General features: G+C 41.0%; 1 protein-coding gene across 1 annotated transcript in view; it reads right to left on the bottom strand.

Annotated features, from left to right (window-relative positions):
* Positions 1-219: 219 nt before the first annotated feature.
* Positions 220-27233, bottom strand: part of LOC146157392 (uncharacterized) — a 51821-nt gene continuing 24807 nt past the window's right edge. The window contains exons 4-15 of the mRNA XM_083387264.1: positions 19945-20145; positions 16223-16444; positions 15301-15420; positions 9819-9900; positions 8489-8651; positions 6337-6399; positions 5212-5341; positions 4722-4780; positions 3853-3993; positions 3079-3215; positions 1975-2087; positions 220-1660 (exon numbers count right to left, since the gene is read on the bottom strand). Coding sequence (XP_083243390.1) covers positions 1580-1660; positions 1975-2087; positions 3079-3215; positions 3853-3993; positions 4722-4780; positions 5212-5341; positions 6337-6399; positions 8489-8651; positions 9819-9900; positions 15301-15420; positions 16223-16444; positions 19945-20145 — 1512 coding nt within the window. The 3' untranslated portion in view covers positions 220-1579. The remainder of the gene's footprint in view (positions 1661-1974; positions 2088-3078; positions 3216-3852; positions 3994-4721; positions 4781-5211; positions 5342-6336; positions 6400-8488; positions 8652-9818; positions 9901-15300; positions 15421-16222; positions 16445-19944; positions 20146-27233) is intronic.

Raw genomic sequence — 27233 nt, 5'->3', positions numbered from 1 at the left:
AAACTTGTTTTTTTAATTTGATTACTTTTTAAACGTACACTAATATTTCAATTTGGCCTTCATGGACCCCCTGAAATTAGTTCACGGACCCCCAAGGGGTACATGGACCCCAGTTTAAGAACCCCTGCTCTATTATCACTCTATAGGTTAACCGGTCTAGATTTCAAATGCATCTGTGCGTGTTTCGAAGCCAAGTCAACAAAAACACGTCGTTTTTGGCTTTCGTTTTGTTTAGCATTGTATTTGTGTATATAATGCGACGCCTGGGCGAACTTTAACATAAAAAAAGAAGCAAGAAAAGAACGAAAACGCGCAGGTTGTTGTAGTAAGTAAGTAAGTGAGTAAGTAGTTGTACACGATCGGATATTCGGAAACCACGACAGCGAAAACGTCAATCATCAATTTACACAGGAAAAGGAAAAAAAAAGAAAGAACGATATTAAAAAAAAACAAAAAAACTTACCTCGCGCTTCGGTAAACGAGAAAGCGATGTACATGAAAAAACATAAACACCGATCGGTTACTTTTTTTTGCCGCGGTTGTTTTTCTGGTTATAGGTAAAAATAGAAGCGGGGAAAGTTAGCACCGAATCTTAACCCCGACGGGTGATTTTGCCTCGAATTGCAATAAATAACAAAAAATCCCCAAAAATTTGCGAAACCGTGTAATGTCCTTTGCAAAACTGGCGTCAAAATACGTGTTTCCTGATACTGTTGTAAGTAGTACGCGGACAAGAGTCTAAAAAAACCGCAAAATAACAGCTGCTGAACGAAAAAACTGTCAATAGCGAATTCGACGTCAACAGTTACGCACTTTAAGTTAAAAGGAAACGGAAACGTAAAGTTGTTCGAACACTGCGAAAGTAAAATAAAGCCTTCCTTTCCACTTGAAAGCGAGAAAGTAAACACAAGAGTAAGAGACTGGCGAGTACGTTTTGCGTTTTGCGACAAACGCGTTTAAACAGTATAGTGTAAAGCATCTTCGTATAGTACGTTCATTTTCGAGAAAATAAAACGGATAAAGCACGCGCGAGAGAGTACGGTTACTTATGGGGGCGGTTGGCTATTGCACTGGCCTTATAGTGGCCGATTTAGTGAGCTTTTTTATACATCTGAGGTGCACTCGGGCCTACACAAAGGACACCTGCGTCTATTCGGGTTATAGGTCACATCTTGTTTTTTAAGCAAATGGAAATCAATCAACAATGCGGAAAATCAGGTTCGAAAAGAATTACAAAAATTTAAGTACGTTCAAAACAACTATTGTTTTCAGTGTAAATTGCAAAACTCTAGGCTCACTTAACAATGTCGTGGACTGTTTGTTTTTTACATACTACGCTCTTAAACATTTTTGCTACGGTCATGTGGTGCTCAACACTTCAAACGAAAGAAAAAACGGCAACTCAAAGCCCAAAATGCCGGCAAAACGGGAATAAAGCACGTACACTTGGATAACATTGGGTTGTCAGCAAGAAATAAATACGAAAAATCAACGAAAATGCAGCAAATAGCCCGTTCCTGTTCTCCCTGGGAGACGATTTTATGCCAAGCTCAGTCGAGAGTTCTGGCGCCACCTAGAGTCACTCGTCCATGGCAGCAATTAACCGCTTGAGGTCACTCGTAAGCACCTCGCTGCCTTCCATTCCGATGATGCTAGGGTTCTGCATAACAAAAAACGAAAAAACGTAACATTTAGAAACATAAGTTGAGAGTCTTTAAATAGTAAAACAACAACGTTCAAAAGTATGAAAAAATAAAACATTTGAAAACATAAAACTGAAAGTTTCTAAATAGTACAACAACGTTCAAAAGTATAACAAAAATGTAACATTTAGAAACATGAAATTGGGAGTCTTTAAATAGTTAAACAACAAAGTTCAAATCAAACCAAAAAATGTTTCGCATTTTCAATTAGAAACCATGCGAGCTATAGACAGTTTATTCCTAATATTATTTTTAATGTTGCTTTTCTTACCTCGTCGAAGCACACGGAGTTGGATTCCGATTTAGGGGAAGTCCCACCGGCGCTATTGTCGTGCTTTTCATCCGAGTCACGTGACAGATTTTGAGGCGAAGCGTCTTCTTGTCCTTGTGAAAAAAATCCAAGGTTAATTTGGGTTCAAATCGAATCGTAAATAAAAGGCTGAAATTTTTTTTTTTTTTTACAAATCCCTGCAGAATTCGGGTTGCGGTTCACTTTTTATTATCAAAGTTGTTTAACAATTTGACGACAAAAAATAAAGTAAAACGTTCACCCAGCGCGGATTTAACTTAATAGAGCGCGCATTTCTACCAAACTAATAAAAATAAAAACAAACCTTGCCCTCGCCTGTAACTATTCGTTACAATTGCCATTTCTATGTTATGTACTTCATACGTTATAAACCTACCTCACACCTTGCTCTAAACTTTTGTACAATTTTATCGGGTTAAACTTAAATCAAGGTACACCAGCAACACTTTTAAACCGCGTTTTAAATATATTTTCCAACAAAAGGAAAAAAATAATTACGTAGAAAAACAGGTTAAACTTCTAATTAAACGGAGCCTAAATTGAAAGAGGTTAATCAGGTGTCACTATATAAAGACAAATTGTGTTGATTCTCGAAAAGCTTTCGCACAATCGTGCTTCATCAGAAGAAGTTCATCAGAAGCATGGTTGAGCGAAAGCTGGTCGAGAATTCAATACATTTTGTCTTTATATAGTGTCACCTGATTACTTTATTTAGAATTAGACAAATACGGCAATTTACAAAGATAAATTGTAAGAGTTGCTCAATGATATGGTACTGTGAAGTTGCTCGTACTAACAAAATGTAGCATGTAGCAAGCATTGGCGTATGGTTGTTTCTCTACTTGCTCCCTCACTTAGCTTGTGTAGCTTAGTTGGTAGGGCGACGGTCCCGGTATAGCAGGAGGTCGTGAAATCGAACCTAACTGCGGGCTAGTTGTTTTTCAACTGCTTGCATAATAATTGATCGACAGATTCGGTCAGTCTGCGATGGCTTTCGGTCTACTAATTGCTCAAGAGCTTTGTTTTACCAAAACTAAGTATCGAAAACAAGCTTGGAAGGCTTACCTTTGGGCGCCCTGCTCAGGTTGAGAGCGGTCATGAGGGCCGACTCGCCTGGACTGTTGGATCGGTCGTCAATCGTGTCACCGTTGGTTTGGTAGTGGCCGTTACTGCCGTTGAACAGACCGTTCTTGTCGGAAGGGCTGCGCAGGTAAAATGGAAAAGTTGGTTATTGCGAACTTGTGAATGTTGGGTTTTCGCAACTTGCGAAATGTTGGTGAATATCAGGTTGGAAACAGTTTGCTTTCGGCAGCTGGGTAATTGTTAGGTTTGGGCGTATTAATAGAACTGATTAATGCATGTGGGTTAAGTCAAATTATCATGTTTCTAAAAAATTGAGAGTTAACCTTTATTGATTGTTGTTTGAATAACGAACTAACTTGTTGTAACCTATTTGAATAACGAACTGACTTGTTGTAACCACCACTTGTGATTGATCATTAATTACTAACTGATAAAGACATTCTACTTTCATTTCCCCTTTTTTGTTTCCCAGACTTTTACCTTTCATTTTTCTTTTTTATTTCCCAGACATTTACTCTTCATATAAATTGTTGCTACCAGGCATAGCAATGTATCGTTGCAGAAACGTTGGTCAAGAATTACAATTACCAGAGGAGATTTGCATAGGTTGCAGAAACGTTGGTTAAATCTTCATATCGTGATTTAAAGTATTTGCAAACATTTCAAATGTTTGTCTCGTGGAACCTTGTGGTTTTATCCGTTGTAAACGTTTTGCTAAAACGCAAAACTGTCTTTTGTTTTATTCATGTCTCTCACCTCTGTCGGTCGGGAATGTCGCTGTACATGGATGGAAGAACGACCGGTCCGTTCAAGTGGCGATCAGCGTCGTGCATTTGTCCGTACTGGTCGATCATCAGCTTTGACAGCGACACCGCGTCCTCGCGATCGCGCTTCATCCTGTGACGTCACAAACAAGCGTTAAGAAGAGTCGGTTATTTTTATGACATGGGTTAAAATTACAGATATAGCCAGTGTAGTAATGACTTAAGTCATTGACTTGACTGGGACTTGACTTGGGCAACCGATGACTTGAACTGAGAGCTGGTTTGTTATTTACTCAAAAATTTAAGTTATTATACGAATTACTTGACTGGAACTTTACAACACTGAGATATAGTAACGGGGTGTGTTGCTTGTTGGGGTGTTCGTGCTGCAGAACATAGAAAATAAACAACGAATTAGGCTCCGCAAGGCCTTTAAACTATTCAGCCCTTGTTCATGGCCATTAAAGCGTGCAAGAAAACACTTTAAATGTTAGGTCATGTTGGTCATTACAATGAAACCGGCAGAAAAAACGTTCCACGACGCATTAAGGCGATTAAGCACGCGCAATTGGCAAATATCATTTTGATGTTACGCAACACATCGTGGGGAAGACTCGAACGTGATTTATAGGAGGTCGTAAGTTCGAGTCTCACTGCAGGCTAGTTTTTCTTGCCTGCCTTGCTTGCATCATTGATCGACAGATTCGGCATGTCTGCGATGGCTTTCGGTTTACTAATGATACGTAAGCCGTAATCGTTGGTCAAAAAGCAAAGGGCTAGGTCACAGTCGTTAACACACCTAACCACAAATGTGTGTGCATGTTTCATTGAGTTATTTGAAGAAATTTTATTTCGACTTACCTTTTGCGTACTGGCGGGCTCACGAATCCGACCATGTTCTCGTGGCTCACTAGGTGGTGCTAAAGAACGACAAAATGTTAGTGTGCACAAAAATAAACAAATGAATGAAAATAGAAAACATTATTCAACATAAGACTTTTTGATATGAATATAATAGGAAAATTTAAGATAAGCGTAGGCAATTTATTTGCAGTTTAAAAAAAACAACGAATAGCGCCTAACCTATTTTTACACAAAATTAAAATATGCTGTTGCTACCAGGCTAGTATACCACAGTAGCTCTTCGGGTACTTATTGTTTTTTTTGTATGGGCAGTTGACACGTTGGGAGAAAATAAAACAGTTTCGGAAGAGCTTCTTTTTAGTAAAACTAAGTCCATATTATATTATATACTAAAGCGCAGGCTTCGGAACCAAGATGGCTTCCGTTTCACAGCAGCGGCGCGCCAACAGGTCGGACAACCTACGAACGACTTAGACCTAAAACATACCTTAAGATGCTCGGATCGGCGAAATCGCTTGTCGCAGTATTGGCAGGGGTAGGGCCGCTCCCCGGTATGGGTGAGGATGTGTCGCTTCAGGTGCTGTTGGCGACCGAACAACTTGCTACAGTACTCGCATCTGTGGGAAAATACAGAATTACTATCAGTTTTGCGTTTGTTTAAGATCGAGGTGTCGCTAAAGGCGCTGACTTTTCCTTTCGAATGTATAAAAGCGTTTATATGGCAGTATAGTATTGCTGAGTGGTAAAGCTAGGTAGACTCAAAAGGCACCTGTGGTAGAAAATACAGGATGAATTACTATCAGTTTTTCGTTTGATTAAGATTAAGGTATCGCAAAGGCGCTGACTTCCTTTAGAATGTATAGAAGCCTTTTTAGGTTAAGAGTGTAGCATTGCTGAGTGGCAAACCAGCTAACAGGCACCTGAGTGAAAATACGTATCTCTGAAATGAGTTACTTTTTAAGTTTGAACAATCGCTAAAGATGCTTCTCCGTTTGAAATGTATAAATTTCAGTATCGTATAGTAAAGTGGTAAAATAGCCAGGCCATCAAGCACCAGGGGTGGAAATGGGAAAACAACTCCAACAAGCGGTAAGTTTTTTGGCGTGAACTATCGCTAAAGGTGATTTTTCTGAAAGAACGTATATGTATGTAGTTTTATGGAAAAAAATTGGTACGTGGTGTTGCTGTTCCAGCAACAGGACCCTAAATATTCAACACACATTAATTGGGTCTCGATTTCAGAACACAAGTCGAAAATGCGGTTTCAGCGACAAGGCTATCAAACAGAAGGCCAGGTCAGGATGATTATTGTCCAATTTGCAGAAAAAACGAATGTAATCATTTTTCTTTCTGTGGGATTCCCAGCGATAATTACAGCGGGGGATTTCGCGTAAGTTTTGCTTCTACTCTCACCTGTGGAGAATAATGACAGGCAAATGGCCATTTTAGAAGAGTTTTGTGGCTCTCTTTATAGTCGTATGACGTAAGCGACAACTCTTAACTCCAATATATATATAAAAATAGACAAAAACCTTGATCTTTTAAAGGTGATAAAACGAGTTTTGCATTGAAATTTTATTTTCCCCCGAGGCAAAATAGAAATATTACCAACCTGTATTCCTTTTTCGGTTTTTCCTTCTTGGATTGAATCATGAGGCTCGATGGCGGGTAGTCACTGCGCGAAAAAATAGCAGCGTTAAGATACAACTAAAGCCGCGTTTTGAAACTCAGGCGAAAATGCTTCAAAATGAACGGTTTCGGTCACGATCATGTGGCATCGAAAACGAAAAAAAAAAAAACTTCTTTCTGTGTCAAAGCCGGTGAAGTTGTTCAACTGGAAAGAATCGTTCTATTGTTTACATTGAAAATGCTGCAGCAACCGTTTTTTGGCTATAAATTTTTCGAAGGAATTTCGCAGGTTTATTGTATGGTTTCATTTTTGCTCCATAAAAAATACATAGCAGTCCTAACTTCGTGCTTTCTTTCATACTTCGTTTTGGTTCAAACGAACGTACAAAAACTGAATGTTGTTCAAACATAACAATTCGTTCCAACTGTAAAATTGTTCTTCCGGCAAATTTTTATTAAAGTACCAACGTTTCGACCATAGGCAGCCTATAGTTTGCCCGAATAGGTGGTCGAAACGTTATTACTTTAATAAAATTTTACCCAAAGAACAATTTTACATTTTAAACAATGATTTTCAGCATTTTTATAACAATCCGTTATTTACGGTCGAAAAAAAAATCCTAACTTGCTTCGTCGAAAACCAACTACCAAAAACAACAGCAATAGACAAGGAAAACGGGGCCGTATATTGAAAGCGACCACAAACCAGTTTTTCGATCAGGTTGAGCGATATTTGGCTGGCGGAGTTTCCCGCTTAAAAAGCGCGCTCGGGAAATTTTAAGTCGAAGCCCCCGGGCACGAATCCTGGCCTTTACAAGGTTAAAGCGGCTCTCGGTGCCCTTTGATGCGTTGGCGCTTTGCGAAAACGTCGATTTCGGGATAAAGTTGGGAAAAAACGTCGCACTGTTTAAAAATGGGCGAGGGCCCGGTTGGCCGTAAAATAGCACAACGTTTTACGACTCGCGTTTTTAACGTATTCTATATGTTGGTGTTGGTCTTAAAGGCGGACAAGTTTACTTAATTTACATTTACAATTGTTTTTGCTCAGTTTGTATACGTTTACATTATAACGCTAGACCCACTTACAAACAGGAAAACATTACCAATAAAACATAAAACTCCTTGATTCTTTGGAGCTCGGTTAAAACAACTAATGCTCTTCACTTTATGTGAAACAAACAGGGCGAATGCACATTTATAACAAGAAAAAAAAATCAGTACAACAACAAGAGTTTTGCTATTTAAACCTCGGTTCGCAGCCATATTCAAAAGCTCATAATACGTTAATCGACGATATGTCAATTTTATCCGGGAAGGATGAGCAAAAAAACAACAGAGCTCTTTTTCCAACACCTTGGCGTTCTTTGCTCGTTAACCGCCAATCGTCGGCAGAGCTCAAAGTGATGTTGTTTATCTTTAGGGCGGTTTCTTCGGCACACCCTCTGCCTAATCCAAGCCCAACCGAAAGTTAAGACTACATAAGCCGAATGTTGCACTGGGACTTTTGAAAAAGCCGCTTGTTGTTTGTTGCCCGATTAATATATTTTTCGTCCTTATGGGCCGGACAACGAAGGAGAAATGATTAAATTAAGACTCTCTTAAAGGATTGTAGACAAATTCTCTCACATCGTGTCAAAAACAAAACAACTAGCGTTGAAAGCACGCTGTTATGGCATCCATGCTCAGTGTTTTTTAGCGCATTTTACGGTATCTTAACGGTCTTTCAAACCATTACAACAGAAAAACAAACAAGTTTAGCAAAATATAAATTGTTGTCCAATAATTGTCGCAGTGTTCACTAACAAACTAGCCGAATCTCGAAAAATCTTGTCTAAACGCACAATGGATCAACAGTTGGTTTGATTTTTGTTGTTTTTATAGGCCAGTATGAGATTCGATTCGAGGACCCTAGGTTTCTGGGAGCATCAGAATGTGGGGCGTAGGGTCAGCAGTGAATCACCTTAAAATTGTCGCAGTGTTCACTGACAAACTAGCCGAATCTCGAAAAAACGTGGTCTCGACGCATAATGGATCAACAGTTGGTTTGATTTTGTTGTTTGTTTTTAGTGACCAGGATGAGGTTCGAACCGAGGACCCTATGTTTCTGGAGAGCATAGGGGTCAGCGGGGAATCACCTTAATCCACGTGGCGAGTCGTGTCGCTCTCCATTGTTCGCGAGGACACCTTGCGGATCTACCATTGCGTAGTAGGTGGTGGGGTTACGGTCCGATTCTGTCCAGTGGTCCTTCTCTCGGAAGTAGGCGGCCAGTGAACTGTGGTCGATACTCTCCTGTAAGTCTGAAAAAATAAAATAAAAGAGCTGTGCGTTAATTTTATATTAAAGGTTGCGTGGCCCGAACAAAAAACAGTTGGAGGGCACACGTGTATTATATTTGACAAGAAACAGAAAATATTTTTGTATCACATTTGACAAGAAACAAAATTTAGTTTGAATTTGTTTTTCCAAAGATAAAATCTTTACGTTAACTGATTTTTTTTATCGATTTGTTGGATACGATAAAAAATAATAATGATTGAAAATAACGCAACGCTAATATTAGAAAACTGTAAGGCAAAAGTTATTGCGCGTTATTTTATTTCGTCGTTGAAGTTTTGCGAGCCGTTAAGTGGAAATCAGACTTGCTAATGCATGATAAATCACTGATGCCAAGCAAATATAACTTGTAAAACTAATTTAAGATAAAAAATGACATGTTTACTCCTACATCAAGGTTGTTATCTCATTCTCCGGGCAGAAAATAGAATAACTTTTCAACCGAAGACGCGCGAAACAACGTATAAGGCCACACGTCTCCGATCGTAGGCGGCTAATTGTTTTTCGACGCTTGGCTGATTCAACAGGCGGCAAAATCCCCACTCCTGTAATTAGCCAACTTGAAAAAGGTCGCAATGCGCCTCTGGCGAAACTAAGCATTCAGTTGACGACGCAGCAACAACCCTAGCTGATTGGAGCCTTGTTATTCAAAACGCATCAGCGTTGGGATTATCCAGCACTTGAGAGAGATATAGGATGACGCTTTACCGGGAAAAGTGGCCCGCATAAAATTAAGCAGAAAAAGAATTGTTGCGCAAATTTCTTGTTCAGAGGTTAAGTGTTGTGCTCGGCTCATTAGCATGAATTTTTAAATCATAGGTGCCACTAAATTATTGTACGTCAGTATGTTTAAGGGGGGGGGGGGGGGGGGAGAGTACATACAAGAATGTGATTCGTCCAATCCAGGTTTGAAACAAAACGTGAATACTAAACAAACACTCCTTAAAATTAATTCCCGCCTTCATATACGCCACACATTCGACGCCCCATTTAACAGATATTTGATTTAGATAACTTAGTTGACATGCCACACTCAGCCATCTTGGTGGTTTGGTTTTTAATTTCAGTGTCTTTCCCGAATTTTTAGTCTTTTTTTAAAAAGCAGGCGATAAAGAAATCAGGCCATTTACCTCGGCCATCTCCGGCGTCCCGATTCATGTCGCTGATGTAGTCGTCGTTGTTGCCCATTTCGTACTCTTGCTTTACCATGACCTACAAGCAGAAAAAATTATGTTAAAAAAAAAAAAAAAAAAAAAAATTATGTTCTTAGCGGCAATGTATTCAAAAATCAAGTAAAAGCGCCTAAAAGTGGCAACTGTAATAAGCCACGTGCAAGATATAAACCCTATAGTCAGCATGGCTTGAAATTACCCTTTTACCAGCGGGAAGAGCAAATAGGAGCTAAAACCTTCCCAAGGCTAGCAAAAACATGGGTACAAATCCCATCTGTGAACATGCAGAAAAGAGTAAAAATCTTTTTCCGCCACATACAAGACGCGATAAGAAAAGCATCGAAAAACGGGTTTTGGAAAAAAACGGATCTTTTCAGAAGGCTAATTTATAAGCAACCTATAGGCTGGCGCGTAGCGTAACCCCGCGGGGCAATCGTTGCCACTTACTCCGTAGCCCCCGGGCTAAGCAAACTGGCCTGCGGGCGGGTTACAGCATCGCTGAAGACTGCAGAACCTGTCGTAGAGCGACGATCGTATAAAAAAATATCGCGCGGTGCAAATTGGTAGCAGTAACGGGCGACATGACCGGGGGTGTGGTTTAACGGTGCCGCTCAATTTACCTGGGCGGTTCAATTTCAAAAGACGAGGCCTAGTTTTTTGTAATATTTCGCCCAGTTTTCCGCGCCTTTTTTCGCCAACGCTGTAGGTTGTAAGTTTCTTTTGGATTGGCTGTCGTCGAAATACTCGTGTCTACTCGAATCGAATGACTCGACTGTTTGTTACGATGTTTTTTGCAAACTGTGTCATATTATAATAAATTTCGTCACGCTGAATTGTTCCAAAGAAGCGACATAGAGCATTAAACATCGCTGTAGCCTTTTGTCAAAACACTGAATGTGATAGAATACGGAAAAATACCTACCAAAAGGTTATTTTATATAAACTTCTTTGTGACTATTAACTTTCTTTTATACAACAATTCGACATTTTGTTATTTGGTTTTACCCCTTAATTCATTTGTTCCGTTATTTTGGCAAAAAGCTATAGTGACGTTATTCGTGTCCAACGGAAAACGCTGCATTCGTGACGTTTGTTCCTCAATTTACGCAAATCGGTGACCGTTATAGCAACTCGCTTCCTATTCAAGCCCATCAGTACAGACAACGATACCATGCGCTATATTCCGCTGCTTCTATCCACGAATACACACTTTAGAAATAGATTGGCGACGGCACTGAATGGCGGGACTCGTGTGTTTATTTCAGTCGCTTCCCCAGTACGCCGAAATCGCATTTGCGGATTGCGGTCGTGGCAATTACCGCCCACCCGATCCCACTATAGATCACTCCCAAGTAAAGAATGAGACCCTAATGTCGGGGTAGCAATATTAGCTAAATCGAATGTCGCAAGCGTTGTTTTGCGAGACGTAATCAGTTCAACTGCTTTCGGCAGCACGGTTTAGGCACAAATTTGCAATCTAGGACTACAGGCTTTGGAAGGTATTTTGGGACATTTTAACCAGTTTTCTTTTGCTTTCACGCGAAACAAAGCGAAAAACTGTTTAAAAAGCGAAAAACTGAGCATTTCGGAAAAAAAATGATTTATTCTCTTTTTCCTTGACACTAAGCACTGCGAAAATTTGGAAAAAATGACTGACAAGAAGAATCAAGCATAACTGGCCAATTTTCACTCTACCGATTTTCATTAACCCCACCCTTAATAAAAATAAATACCAATCGATTAACGTACGACTTATATGAGGTGCAAAAATGACTGAAAACTTGGATATGAAAAAATTTCCCTACAAACCAACCAAACGGAAGGAGTCCTCATAATGAAGATGCAAAAAGTTTCAAAATTAAAAAGTGTAGCAAGGAGGCCACGTCCTTGGAACAGCCCGGGGCCCGATGCTTACATGACGATGACGTCACTTGTTGACCATGGGAAAATTCCGAGGCTGCTTCTTGCAAAAAACAAAATATAGAAGAGCGGAGGTGGTGCTAGCCCTGAGGCGGGAACCTGAACTACCTCTCTTCGGGTTCTACATCATCGTGAAACATCAGGTTTGCTTAAATGGATTACAAGGCCACTTCAAACAGTCCATGGCCCATTTATCTATTTATGGCTTTTCTACGTCCTCCTTGTAAAAATCGTAATCGTCTTTCGTCGAGATTAACTTCATTTTCAGCGTTTGTAGAACTGTCCCCTGTTTTGGCTTGTAAAGCACGACAGGCCATAAGTCATCGCCAATCTATAGTGGCGTATAGTCAGTTGTTTAAGCGCCGTTTTGTAGATTTACACAAATATAGTACGCGAAATCAAAGAAGATCGCTGTCGAAAATAAAAAAAGTGTTTAACTGGGTAAAAAAGAATAAACCAAAATAAAAAACAAGACTCGAAAAATTTGAAATTGAAAATCATTTTGGTGCAGTTTGGAGTCGTTAGAACTCTGACACCAAAGTAAAATCTCTTTAAGGATGCAGCACGAATTAACTTTTGACGCAATGTGCGCAAACTGCAATGGGTTAACACGAGAGGCGCGATCCCTAATTAGGTCGGAATTCCTGGCGGGATTAGGCAGACGCGGCGCAAAGAATGGGCCCGGGGCTGGAAAACTTCGATCGGAAAAGCAATCTCGATTACTCATGCGGTGGGAAATCGCCGATGTGCAAGTTTGAGCGAGAGGCATAAACAAGTTTCGGGCAAGTTCGGAAAGGCTGAGTTCGCCCAGTTCATCTCCCGGGGCGAGATTGTAAGCAAAGTGAAGATTAAACTTGGCGAAAACTTGAATAAGTTGCTATGTATTGTACAATAAATCCAAATGCGCGGCGTACAAACATAAATCACTGAGGGCTATGATTTACATTAGTTTTAAGCTAGGGCTGTCCGCTACTTTGTATCTAATTCCGATACCCGATATTGTGGCCAATAAAACTGCTAATCCTAATTCTATCAAAGTAAAGATCCAAACTTGAATAAGTTGCGCAGTATCGTACAGGCCACCTTGAATTAAATCCCTTCGCGCGGCGTACAAACTAATATCACTGAACATCAACCAGGCACAAATGGACTTTTAACAAGTTAAAAAAATTTGCTTAGGGATAAAAAAATGACTTTCAGACAAGATTTCAATTTTCGGCTTCATACCAAGGCATTTAAACAAAAATTCTTTTAGGCAGTCAATTTTCGGCTTCACATCACGGCATTATTTGAACTGAAAACGTTGTCGTGAAAACGCTTACGCAACACTGACGACGCAATTATTTTTCCGGAACGAAGAAAATATTAAGAGAAGGTTAAGCCCTGAAAAAATCCCATCGCCATACAGGGGCGTGATAGCGAGTGAGTGGCGGCAATAAAACGGAATAAACCTGACTAAGAGCGGTCACGATCGGGCGATTTGCCTTCCAAATGACGTCATAGGCGCCTGGGTCACGGCCTGACCCCGAAATCGCCCCCCGCTGGACATTTAAATGTCGCACGGAGCTGACCATCGTGCGTGGCCGTCGTGGAGCTAAGCCATGGTACAAAGTGAGCGGAGCTAAGTCTTTCGCAAAGTGAGCGAAATCGCCACACCTTCTGATGCAGGCCAAACCAGCGGGTAAAAAAACCCAAGTCGAAATTTTACATGCAATTTTTAGTGTATGAATTTGACACCACTGTAGGACCTTTCCGTTGTTGTTTTTTTAACCGAGATGGTATTTTTCACAAAACGCTCAGAAACTCATTTTCAAGTTTAATTTTCAAGAAATCCCGGTGAAGCCGAAACTCTAAAATAAGTCTTGATCTCAGAACATTTTAACTGTGTGACAGAAAGTAACTTCCGCTTTGGAACGATATTTAAAAAAAATGTAAAACGCTAATTTGACCTTATAAGTAGGGAAAATTCGTAACGATATTCGTTTAACAGGATATAAAAATATATTTAAATTTCGCTGAAAACAATCGCCGAATTTGAAAGAAAGACGTCAACGCAATTATGCAAGAACTTTATACATTTCACCAAACAATAAACTCGATTTAAAAGCGTTATTTTGTAATTTGAATACAGACGGTTAACAGAAATAGGTCTATTCAAAACCAAGACTATATTGTAACGGTTGCGTAAATTGCGTGAGGGCAAGGCTAAACTACAGCCCTGCTGACCTTAGTGTTTTTCGCGCGAATTGTTAAATGCAAATAGCCTTGGGTAGTTGGCCTTAGCATCACAAGCACGATTCGTGCACTTCCAGCAAATAAAGTGGCCAATAATGCCACGAACTACAGCCGCGTGACAAAAAAGTCGCGTATTTTCCTGATAAAAGTTTAGCGCTTGCGTTAGAAGGCGTCTAGGCCAGGGGTTCTTGAAATTTTTTTCTACCGCAGACCCCCAAAAAATATTTTTGCTTCGCGTGGACCACTGTAGGCACGGAATTTTAGAGATGACGTCACAAATTGATGTCACAATACAAAATCTGGTGTTTCCTGTCAACTAAGTGTGAAAGCGCAAATGAGTCTAAATAAAGATTCAGTGAAAAACGTTTTATTTTTAATTCAACACTTTTCTTTCAAAAATGATTACTTATTTCAGTAAGGGCGTCATAGAGTTATACACTAATATTTCAGCAAGGAAATCTCGTAACCCCACGTAACCCCAAGGGGTTATAGACGCCAATTTAAGAACCCCTAGTCTAGACCCAAGTCACACAAAAATATTCTCACCCCGCCCCCCATCTATCCCTTAAGCCCCCCAAGCCCCAATCTAGAGCCATTACTGGGTATTTTTAGGTGGGGGGATTTTGGTGTCGGTAAAAAGGGTAACGCACCACACAAGACGTTCCCACAGGGTAAACGAGTATTTTTATCACTCAGGAATGCTGTGAATAGATGATATCGCGCCTAGGGACCAACATGATTATTCTTTCTCCCCCCAAAAGCGTTAGTCATCGTTTAGACAAACGAGAAATGCGAGACTTTTATAAAAGCGACAAAATATAGGAGGCGAAAATCGAAAACTTCAAGGCCGGTCTACCTTGGGGCCCGATACTTACTCGGTTCATACGATCTTCTTTGCGTTTGCGAAAAAGTTTACGCAGAATAAAGTTTGGTTTCGTGCCAGTAATAGATACGAAATATTGTTTTAAAAAGGTTTTAAAATCATTTTTGCCGGAGGCAATTTTCTATACAATCCTGTTTCTCTCAAGGTAAAACGTTAAAACGCACGTTTTTAGCAGCAGTAAAATGCCCCGAAAATAACGCGTGCACCCCCCAAAGTTTTCCATGCATATGAAACAAGTATTTCGATATTCTAAAGTAATTTCTATCTTTTTCTTGTTTTAGTTATTAACCCTAATACAACGTTTCGACCAGAAGAGCGATTTCTACCTAATTTTAAGACAAGGTAAAAAAATCGCTTTTCAACCTATTTTTTTAGGCAATGTTAACAAACCACTTTTCCCACCTGCTTCGAGCTGTCTTTTGTCCTACCCGAGTCATCTGTGTCCGGTGATCCAGATGCAATTCGATCCTCTCCGTTTGATCTTCCTCCGGGCGAAGGAGGAGTGTTGATCAGCTCGCATTCCTGCATCCGGACAAAATTTTTCATCATGGTGCAAATGAAGGTTTCTATAGTTCCGCATACTCTTTCATGCGGAATTTTAATTATCAAAAACTCAATTCAATTTGTATTGTTTTAAGTACTCTGATAAAATTAGACTCAGAACGAATTCGAAATGGTATTTAATCACCTAAAATGGACACTATAAAAAGCTTAAGGCCCTGCTTTTTAAGCCCTCTGTGATCTACATTTTATTCTGAGGCATCTCTCACCCGAATACGGCACGAAATCAGGAAACGAAATACATTAATAAGCCAAACCACACTAAAAAAACGGCCTTTCAAACCATGCACCTGTATCATTTTAACGACCAATTGACCATCAGTTTTAGCTTTTTCAGCAGTCGGTCCCCTTTTTCCTAACACTGTTCACCAAGGCGTAAGGCGTTAAGCAAATGTGCGGAATAAATGAAACCGGTCGTACTTTTAAAGCTGACCAGTTAATCACATAAGGAAACATACAAGTGTCAAAACTCCGCGCTCCGAATGCATTCGGTCAATTTTAGAGGCATACACATCCTGCAGGAGGGTGATGGTTAGTTTTGACTACAGGCGACGCCAAGGCAGGCGCCGATTCTTTTTTCACAATTTTTCAATGTTCTTTTCGTTTGTTCAAACTTTCCGCGGCCCTTACGTTAAAACACATTTATAGTTGTCCTGTTCGGTACGCATTTGTTAACGCAATGTCTCTATACTTTAAGGGTTTGGTTTTGCATTAGTTTTACCATTTGCTGTTCAATCTCTCGAGAAAGTTTTAACTCCCGCACCTGTTGTTCGTCGTGGTCCTGTTGCGTTCTTGGACTCATCTTGTCCCGCTTAGTCATATCGAGAAGGCCGTCACTGTTGGCCACCTCTCCGTTTTGCTGCTGCTGCTGGTCTCCAGGGCTGGTCTTCTCCTGTTTGGCAAGCTCGATCGCTCGGGCTCGCGAAAGATCGCTGGCGCGGTTCAGTTGCGACAGGAGGGTCAGACTGGCGCTGGCGCTTGCGTTCTGTGAAATACGGCTTTTTTAGTATATCCTACAGCCTTGATTTTATCAAGATTCTGTTGATGAATAATCTTGTGATCTGCTTCCTATAGGGTGTGTTTGAAATCAAGGAAATGCAGTTTTTTTTGAAAATACAAGGTTTGACCGACGTCCTGCGAACTTAGGTTCGTGCTAATGGCGGGCTTAATGCGTTTTAGAAGGGACGAATTCCAATAGAAGAGACGGGTTTCGTTTCTTCTTTTCTAATCGTTCGAACAAGTTTCGAATTTTTTTCTAATATCTAATTGATTTCTAAGTTAAACAATCATTTTCTGAATGTTTGCTGTATTTTTTACAGTTATTTTATCCTATCAACCCCTTTTTGTGACAATTAATAGTCGTTGTAGGAGTTCAATCTATGGTTTTTTACACTTTTTGCCACTGAATTGATAAATTACTAATGCAAATTTCAAAGAGTTTATATTATTTTATGCAAACCATTTTGTGTTCTTTTGTTACAAAAAGCCTATAGGACAAAAAGTCTACTGTTTGAAAAATTGTATATAAACTGGGCAAAAAACAGTTTTGGAGTGATAACAATCTAGGCTTGGCAAATCCATACGTAAAAAACTCACAAAGCATAAGTACTTAAATATAGGGGCATCCATTTAGGGTAAGAGCAGTAAATTTAATCGTGTCTTCACGGCATTGCGGGGACAGTCTATTGGGGCGTTCGAACTCGGTCTAAAAATAAATCCCATACCGCTGACCTGTCATTTTTCATACTGACGAATCACGAAGCCGTCACCCATGGCCCTAATGCGCCCCTAATAACGCCATCCGTCAAAACCGCGCAGGGGAATTTGAAGCGAGCTAAACCTACATAAAAGTGAAAACAAACAGATATCTTAATTAGATGTGCATTGTGCAATACAGATAAATAGCGCTCGTATTTATGAACTTATATCGAATTTTAACAAAATTGCTTATACTATAGCGATATTATACGTTAAATACTGCGTCTGAATTGGGAATCAATTCAAATAAATAACATCTCGCGACAATTGCTGACATGTCAATACACGTGTGTTTCAAAAGCCTAGCAAAAGCAAAATTGACAGCTTTTTTGAGCAATTATACACAAGTCCACCCAGTTTTAGCTTCTCCATGAGCAAAGTCATAACAGCAGGGCTTATAATATGAGAAGAACAACGCCTTAACTAAACCGATAGGCCTACGGCCACTCCGGTTCGTTAAACATAATGACGAAAGCGGCAAAACGGAAAGGTTGCAGCCGGTGCACTTGCCCTGCCCCCATGGGGCCTGTCGGGTTCCTTAGGAGGCGTTTGAGGGACCCCGGGGATCCGAAACTGGAGATTCTGTTTCACGAAAAAGCGGCGACGCGGGGGAATTGAGTGACGCACCGCTGGGCAGGGAAAACGATTAAATCACTCCGTTCGGTGATTTTTAGAGGCATACACATAGGAGTGTGGTGGTTATTTTAGCTACAGACGGCGCCAAAGCAGGTTTACACGATTTTTCAATGTGCGACCCCTGTTGGTTTATTCAAACTTTCACCGGCCCTTTTGGCTAAAACTCCTTTCTAGATGTATTGTTCGGCGCACATTTGTTGAAGTAATGTCTATACTTTAAGGTTTTGGTTTTGCATTAGCTTTAGCATTTGCACTGCAAGCGTAAGGAAAAGTAGAGCTATTAAAGACGAACATTCGCGTAAAAATGAGGTAGATTTACTGACGACCTATAAATCTCGTTGCGCGCCCCCTGCAGCGCAGCGACACCCCAGTTGAAAAAGATCTGCGATAATCGGTTGATGCTTTAAATACGAGTGGGTTTACTGCGTTCTAAAGGAAGCCGGGTTGCTCAATTGCTTGCTTGGCAATGTCGGGTGATTGACGGCTGTCGTCTCTGCGAGCAAAGCCCCTCATTAAAAATATAGAAGCCCTTCGGCGTTCGTTTGCGCGGGTTCGCCGTATAAACACATTTGAACCGGACCACTTTACAGAGGCGCCTAAATGACTTAAGCTGAAAATATTCAGTCCTGGTATGACACTAACAACCGAAAAGGTTAGCTAAAATATGGGAAGCATAACTGGTATCCCTTGTGGGATTAGCCGAGTCAAATAATGGTGCTGAACAATGAAAAAACATTCGTTCTTAGGCTGGCACATTAGTGATTTCCAGACACTTCAAACTGAAATGACCGAAAGCGACAAAATGGGATTAAGACGGAACTAACCCTGCTAGTAAAGTGATCGCAACCTAAGATTCAACAAAAAATTCGGATCATTGTTTTCTAAAAATACGCCGAGCTTTTCAACTTATCCATTTCTATACCCGTAAAGTGACAGCATAAAGAAGGGTCGTAAACGGCGTGTGTGAACCACTGTTCTTTATGAATGGATTTGGGACAGGTATAACGATGTCTATTTTAGATAGGGTCGCTACAGGCGTTAAGCCCCCAACGCAGCATCGTTTCGCCTGCGATTGAACCCAGAATTCGGTGCGACGAAGGGCAATGTACACCACAACAAAGTACCCGTATGTGGCCCGGCGTCGGAATGTGAACCCGAATGAACCCGAATGGCCCGAGTCATTACTGCGTTGCCGGCCCCATAAGTAGCCATTAATTATTAAAGCGGACGGCGTTTTTTTTTACTCATATGCACGCCGCCGTTATAATCATAAATAACCCTATGATGCTTGGGCGTGGGTGTCGGCAGGCAAAGTATAGGACGGCGTCTGGCTGGGTGAGGCCACTGAGTGCGGTTTGGTAGCAGTGACGATTTAATAGTGGCTATTTTTTTGAGCATTTGCTTGAGTTGTGTGCTGCAGTCCACTGATCCTAAAAACTGTTGAAAATCGACAGACATTTTGGGATTCATCAGCGGCCCCAATTTGAAATGATATGTGTACTAATTGGATAAGGCGTAAGACGCAAACACATCCCACAAATCGTGAAACAACACTTCTGACGCCAACACGGAAATGCCTCAAAACTAACTTTACATTAAACGCAAATACAATATGGTATAAACATCGCAATGCTCCGAAGGCCTCGTAATCATTGGCCCAATAAGTGTCAAGCAACACACATGAAAAAGTTGGTGTGTGTTGATGAAATTAAAAAAAATCATATATAGTTCGTGAATTTAGGAACAGCACTTGACACTTTAAAGGAGAAAATCCACTTCAGTTAACTTTCCGATTGTAAATGGTCAAGCACGCCAATAAACACAACTTGATAAAAAAAACAGGTTGGCAATTATCTTTGAAGTTGGTGCAACACCAAAATAAATACAGATAATGAGGTAAACTAAGAGTATGATTGAATTGAAAATGGTATTTTTAAACCTTATTTGACAGAAAGACAATAGAGCATTAGGAAAATTCTTTGCAGAGAGGTTTTGACTTGTACGATTTTGAAACTTTACAAAATGCCAACAAACTAGAATTAGTTTTCTGAACCTCGGATTTAATAATCGCGCATAAATCAAACCACTAACCTGTTGCGCCGTGCTTTGCTTGGAGTAGGACCGCTGCTGTTGGGTCTGCTGGCCGGGGTTTGCGGCGGCCGAGGAGGCCAAGTGACCCCCAAGGGCCTGTAGGGACGGCACCTGCTGGGGCACGTGACCGTGGGTGCTGATAAACTCCTGGCACTTCTCGACCACGTAGGGGATCTGGAGGTAGCAAGCAGAGCACATCACCTGTGCAAAAAATAAACATGAGGTTTGAAAAAGGGTAGGTTTTAAGTGTACATGCTGTATGGAAAAAGTTTATTTTTTAACTATGTTAGAAAGAAGCTGAAAAATAACATTGTATGTAACAAGAATAACAAAGCCCGTACAGAAGTAGGTATCATTTTGGACGTTTCAAACAAAAAAATCTTTTTTAAATGAATAAAGAGTTATTCGAAACGTTCAAAATGAAACCTACTTCTTTATGGGCTCTGGTATTCTTATTACGTATTACTACAATCTCCAACCATTATGCTCCACAACATTATACAATTAGAATTTTATTTCGAATAGCAGAATCTGTCTGAATCCGATTGGTGAAAACAAACGATTCTGGTTGCGCATCAATGAATCATTCACTCTAATTAAGATTCTGATGATGCTTTTAATATCGAAATATATTTATCATATAACGTCCAAACAAACTGATTTTGGATTTTTAAGTTCTCTACAGTTAAACCTTTATTATACAATTTGTGTATAATTTGTAATCAAGCCCTTCTGGAGTCGTACTGACCAACGAAAACGATACAAATTAAGTATACACTGAATGCTTTTGGAAAAGTTGTTTTCTGATTATCGTGCAATGCGAATGTCAGGAAGTAAAGACTTTAAAATTTGATTTTACTTTTGCGACCATTGCCGACAGCGAATTACGTCGTTTCCGCTGTGGGCCAGACTACAACGCCCTTAGTAGTTTTCCCGGAAGAAACGTTTGTTTATTCCTTCTTGTAGCGTATTTCGTATTTGCGGCACACTGGTCACCTTATATACCCGTGAGCGAGTTATTGACTGAGAAAACACAATAGTGTTGATGTTCTTCCCTACGCGGGCTGCTTTTAGCAGTGGGCAGCACACAACTACGCCATTACTATATCATTAACTAAACCAACATCAGGCAAACCATGTTAGCAAAGTGGGTGAATTGCTCAGCTGTGGTGCACTTATTACAATAACAATCGTCTTGGAACGTTTTACTATGTAACAGTCAAAAATCTGCGATATACCGAGCTCTATATTTACCAAGGTCAAAGAACAATCAACTCTAAAGGCACCCACGAATATGACATAACCATCTGGGCGGTTATATCCGCATGAAAAAAACACAGCGGTATTTCCAATCTAAAACCCCCATTGGCGGTCGAGGCGGGAAAATGGGAATAAGAACGCGAAATCAAGGGTACAGGAGTTTCGAGAAGCGAACAATGGCCGCAAATTCAATTGCTTACGGTCGCCCAATGCAGTTTGCTCGTTTTTGCGATTAAGTCAGTCGTAGTAATGATCTGGGATATGTGCTTAGTGGCGGCAACCACCACGTTTGACAGCTTCAGTGAATAAACGCGCCACGGTAGATACAAACTATTTTGGTGTATTTTGAGATTTGCGGGAGAACCCAGAAAACCTAACTGTCCTGTTTGGCCGCGTCTAAAAGTGTTGCGCACCGTATATACACAATACAGATACACGTTATTGTACAATCTCTCTCTGGAACGACCGTGGCTGACACCAGCTCCGTTTCTACAGCGGAAGGATTGATTTTTTATTCATTGTCGAATTGGAACTAATAAGCAAACTCGCATAATGGTAAAAATCGTGGTTCAAGAAAACTTTACCGCTGGTGTACCCATGTAAAGTAGCGTTGATCTTGCGTTTATGACAACGATAGGTGTCACACTGATTATAGTATGTCATGCGTCACGCGTGCTAATTCGGCAAGCCCGTTTCGAAATGTACCTTGTTACCCTGTTTACTGTTTAGGCGTTACCAATTTCCTTTTATACGTTAAGCAAGCTATATTAAAGTAGTATAGTGGAGTTGGCGAGAGGCTAACTGGGTGTGATGGACGAAACAAACTGCGACACTCAGTCAGAGTTCGTGGACAGCCACTAAACGCGTTTGAACTTAAATAAACGAAACGGACTTCGACGTTTTGTTAAGCTTCGGTCCGTGGCTGTAAACGAAGGCAGGGTTTTTACGCCAGAAAATAACAGACAGGAAAAATACGCTTCCTTATTATTCGATTGAACCCTAACACAGGAGGTAGCTTGACGTGTCCTAAACTGGTCTCAACAATACCCTTTCACTTCTAGAAGTCCCTGCGGTTTATTATAGCAAAACACGCAAAATGAGTGCGTTTCCCGTGAAATCAAAAATACTGCATTGCACTAAGCCACTGCACTACATACAAGCAATGTTGACAAGTTAAGTCCATTTTGGGGCTGAAAGGGAAAACAGGAATGTATGAGGTATGGGGAAGCAACGTGCTTTTGAAAACTCTAGCCTTTTGCAATACAAATGCAATAAGACAATATTTTCTTTTTTATCATACGCGCATTCCCGCAAGCCCAAAACACGAAAGAGTACTCGTCCCCTTTGATAAATGGCACATTTAACCACTTTTTTATGTCGAGCAACGGGATAATGAAGGCGAGGCGCCGCTATCGATTCGACGAGGTCTTTGGCGTTTTCTTGTCCGCAGGACCCCGGGGCCAATTCGTCGGGCCGCAATTTGGCGCATTCGCTCGTAAATCACCGAACGGGCGCCCGTGGGGTTCAGCGCAATCCGGTTCAAACTGGTTCGGGCCGCCGGTGACCGCCGCAGGGCGTCAGCGACCTGCTGTAGCCTGCTGTTAACAGTACTCAGGGTACAAGCTAAACTATTTAATGGTTTGTGCTCGCTTTGCGACTTATCGATGTAAATACGCAAAAACTTTGCCTTTCCTAATGATGTTCAGGAACACGGTAAAAACAGTGAAAAATCAGAATACCATATTGCGCTGGAAAATTGGAATCTCGCAGAATTTCATGTCGGTTCACACTGGACGCGCCTGGAATTAACGTATAAACGTTTTTAAAATCGCTTTTGGTTACGTAAACCTGAAATATTTTAACTTTGACGCTTTCGTTTAGAAGCAAGGAAATTTGTCGATTACGCTGGCAATGCGTTATGTGTAAACTGGACGACGCTAGCGTTTTGCGCCAGACGCTAAAGCAAAACGCGTCTATGGTGTGAACCAACCTTCCATGAGGGTACAAGCGACCTTTTTATAATTTTCTTTTACAAGCTACCTTTGCGGCGCCCTTCAGCACAAAACTGCTGTTCCGGAATAAGAATGTCACAGTTTTTTACGTCTGCGATTTGGCCAACTATAGATTGCGAGGTAATGGGATAGAGACGACGCATTAGGACGTATCATACCTTAACATGGCGAGAGCTAAACATTGTTTTTTTTATGCTCGTTTTGGGGTTGGTTTAGCGTACTACTGTTATGCAAAAAATATAACGACTGCGCAAAACTGCTGCGACACGAGTTTCAAAGCGTAATTTTGCCACGTTTTAACAAAAACTAAGCAATCGAAGTATCTTTGCAGACAAAGGTAATCGCAATGTAAATGAGATTGAGGTAAACCAAAAAAATATTACAGACGTCATTTAGTGCTGAAAAGGTAGCCCAGTCAGAGGGCCCAGACATCACGCACTACTATCAACCCAACAGTGTTCAACAGGAGGGGCGGAACAACGTCACCCGAGTTACAATGAATGAGCGAAACAGCCGCGACAATTCCCGATAAGGCACAATCGAGCCTGAGCCAAGAATTACAGCGGGCCTTGATTGAAATCCAAGCCGCTATCTGCGGCATAACGCCGGACATTGTCGCATCATTCGCTGAGCCCTTACTGTCTGCCTACAACTACAATCGTTCGTCGGCAGCAGCCTGAGCCCCCTATTGACGCTATTCATGGCTTGAACCCTTTTGGGACGTGGGACGAACATCACGATTTGTGAAAGCAGTGATTTTCAATTTTTTTTACATGGCGGCCCTTTTTGCGCATTTGAAAGTGCTGGATGCAATCAGTTTCACACCAGGAAACATCACAGTCAAAAACTTACTTTGAATTTCTAACCATAGAATACTTCTTACTAGACACAAGCTTTTAAATGATTTATTATCACTCAGTAACACTTAAAAAAAGAATCTGCTCAGATTGAGAACAACTGGCTTAGGGTGAAAAATGGACTCGGAAACCTAATGTGTGCGATCGACAGTTATCAGGGGCAGCTGTTGGGACCGAAATTCATCCCCCTAGACACAAAGCCGATATGAAAAAATATCGATTTTCGCAGATTTTAATTAATATTTTCCGCATGGCGAATTAGGGTAAAGCAGTTAGGGTCGATGGTGTCGATGGTGTCTCAGTGAAGCTCGAAAGCAAACAATATTGGCTTGTTAGGTCTTTTTTGCGATGCACGAAGCAAAACGAACAAAAACAACAACCCACCCAGTAAACGACAAATAGTTGGCTTAACTTCATTAAAACAAAATATTAAACGATTTGTTGAAGTTTGGGCTAATTTTCGGACAGGTAGAAATGAATGGTGTACTTCAACCCCTATTGATACCATGTCGTCAAAATCGAATGTTAAATCTTACAGAAAAAAAGTATAGGAGGACGAGAGGTTGTGTTTCACGCGCGCCCAAATAGTACAGTAAATTATTTTTTCCACTTTTCCGCTGGTACTTTTGTGTATTACAGTAATCTTTAAAAAAACACAGCAAAACGACACGATACCCAACACTGTTCAACAACAGAGCTTATCCCCGAACGTCCTACTTAGGAGGGTTGAAATCAGCGGGTTGCACAGATCAGTCTGCTTATAAACTAAAAAATGCAAGCCTCACTGTTTTGATCATGTTTTTTTGCTCACGTTCACCAATGCTAGTAAGGACGCTTCATAAACGGCGTGCTCCCTTTTGTTCATACTGTTGTACGCTACGATTGAAAATGTCCGCATAACGGCCGGAAAACTGAGTGAATAAGGGTGCGGGCCACTTTTGAAATGGCCGCGAAATCGGGCCGGCTATTTCGCGTCGACGGTTGCTCCCCGCTGTTTGAGATAGCAACCGAGTGGGCCTACTCAGTTAACGCTTGGGTGCTCTAAGTGGGTTAGAGCCGGGAGCCAGAGTACCCCCGGACAGAGACGCTGAAAAAACGGTGACGTCATTGTTTAGCTTGTGTGGGGGGGGAGCTGCTGCCCCCCCCCTGAACGCGCCACGCCCCAACGGACAGGAAATGGTGGCACCTGTGTAGTGAAACTGATCGAATGGTTTGTGAATTTACATCGATTCGCACTTAACACGCAATAAATGGTTTCGGTGATGTGCGCCAGCCTTATATCGAATATTCATTTCCCCATTGATTGAACATTGTCAGTTGGAGGTAAAACGCTATTGGCAAAGCAAAAATAGACATCAGGGATTAGCAATTAAGGGCAACCTTATTTGAAACCCCGAGACATAATCTCCAATAAAAGTTCAACAAAGTTGACGCAGATGCCAAGGCAAGCGTACCGGGATATTGGTAGCGTCGGCCGTTGTAAATAGATTTGAATGCGATTTAAATAAGGACAAGTGGCGTTTGAAGCGAGTCATAAGTCGGAAAAGGGTTGACATGAGCGAGAAATTAACATTGAATGGCGACGTGCCGTGGAGAGGCCGCTACCTGTTTAAGTGAAAGGGGACGTCTTTAACAATGCGCCGGCTCGAAATAGCAATGTGTATAATGCGGTCATAAGTGAAGTAGTGGGTCCAATGCTCTGCACTGTGGTGAAATGGAGCGTTTTGAACTCACGACGTGAAAGGGATTCCTAAGCACGATTTTGCATTGTATGGTAGGAGGTGGTTTTAAATGCGCAGTAACTCTTGTTTCCGTGTTTTAATATGACATATTTTAATGTTTATTTTACTCTTTACTGAAGAAATGACCGTTTTTCTTTGTTAAAGAATAGACCCCTTTTTAATGAATTTGTTGTTATATTTGTCCAAAAATATTAAACCTCAGACAATTAGTTTTTCGTTGAGAAAGTCTAACAATTTAATCTTAAAAGGCGACGGTGATCAGCAACTGACGAATTAACTAAAAATAGTAAATTCGCACGATGGCAAAAGCAAATAGGAAACTAAGCTTTCCGTAACGAAACAAAGCGGTCAACATAGGTTTGCATTTGTTTCCGGAAAGCGGGTCGTGGTTCGCTGACAAATCGACAATTAATATCGCTAAGGATTCGGAATTTTCGGTTTCAACAGCCGTTTGTTGTCACAACAACAATCCACGCCCAGCTGTAGTTGGCCTGTTGTTGTAGGTTTAACGGGCGATCGGGCTCACTCTGTACAACGCGCACTGCGTTGCGTTATTAACCTTCTGAGCAATAAACCGGATTTTCGACCATTGAAATGGCGACAGATTGGACAGGTTAGCTCGGACAACGCGCAAGGTTACCCTTGTCTAATTAGGTTTGAACAATCATGTGAAAATATTATAAAAAGAGGGTAAATGATGGGGCTGTCATTTAAGTGGCTATGTGCACCGACGAAGGATGTCGGTCATATTTCCTAAAGGGCAAATACGAGTTTGAAAAAGCCATGTTTTGAAATGCAAACTACCTCTTGCGATAAGCGAAAGCTGTTGAGGTCTATTTCTTGTGGCAGTGTAAGCTGGCGAAGGGGCGAGAACTGGGAAATAAGAGCGGAAGCAGGGTTTGAAAAGAGGGCGAGGTTTTGCAAACGACTCCTAACAGCTTTATAGACGGCATACAAACGCCATCGATTTAAACAGGCTTGATACATGCAGGATTTTTTAGGTAAGAGTCAACCTGTGCGAAAATTTTAATACCAGAATCTATTGACATTAACTGAAAATGATACAAGCTCGTATCGAAACAACCTAATAAATAAGATGATGTCGATCTCGACCTTTTTGGCTTCGCAATTCATTATCAAGCTACATTACAGATCCGTGCATTGTGTACGCAACAATCGAGTGATATTCATATATAAAAAGACAAACTTTCAGACGCTTTCGTCCCAACTACATAGTCAACAAATTTGTAGAAAAACAAAAAAATCCCAATTCCCAGCAGACGCCGGTGGCGGGCAAGCTTCAGGCAAAGGGGGGGCGTTCATTAAACACACACTCAAAAACACTAAACATAAAGCAGCGGCGGCGCGGGTGCCGCGGGGACAACGCAACAACGGCGCGTTGGTGGGAGGCATCCTAC

Source organism: Ascidiella aspersa, chromosome 4 (assembly GCF_963924565.1).
Source record: "Ascidiella aspersa chromosome 4, kaAscAspe10.2, whole genome shotgun sequence".
Classification (NCBI taxonomy): Eukaryota; Metazoa; Chordata; class Ascidiacea; order Phlebobranchia; family Ascidiidae; genus Ascidiella; species Ascidiella aspersa.
The sequence above is the reverse complement of the archived record's forward strand: the minus strand, read 5'-3'. Positions and strand labels throughout refer to the sequence as shown.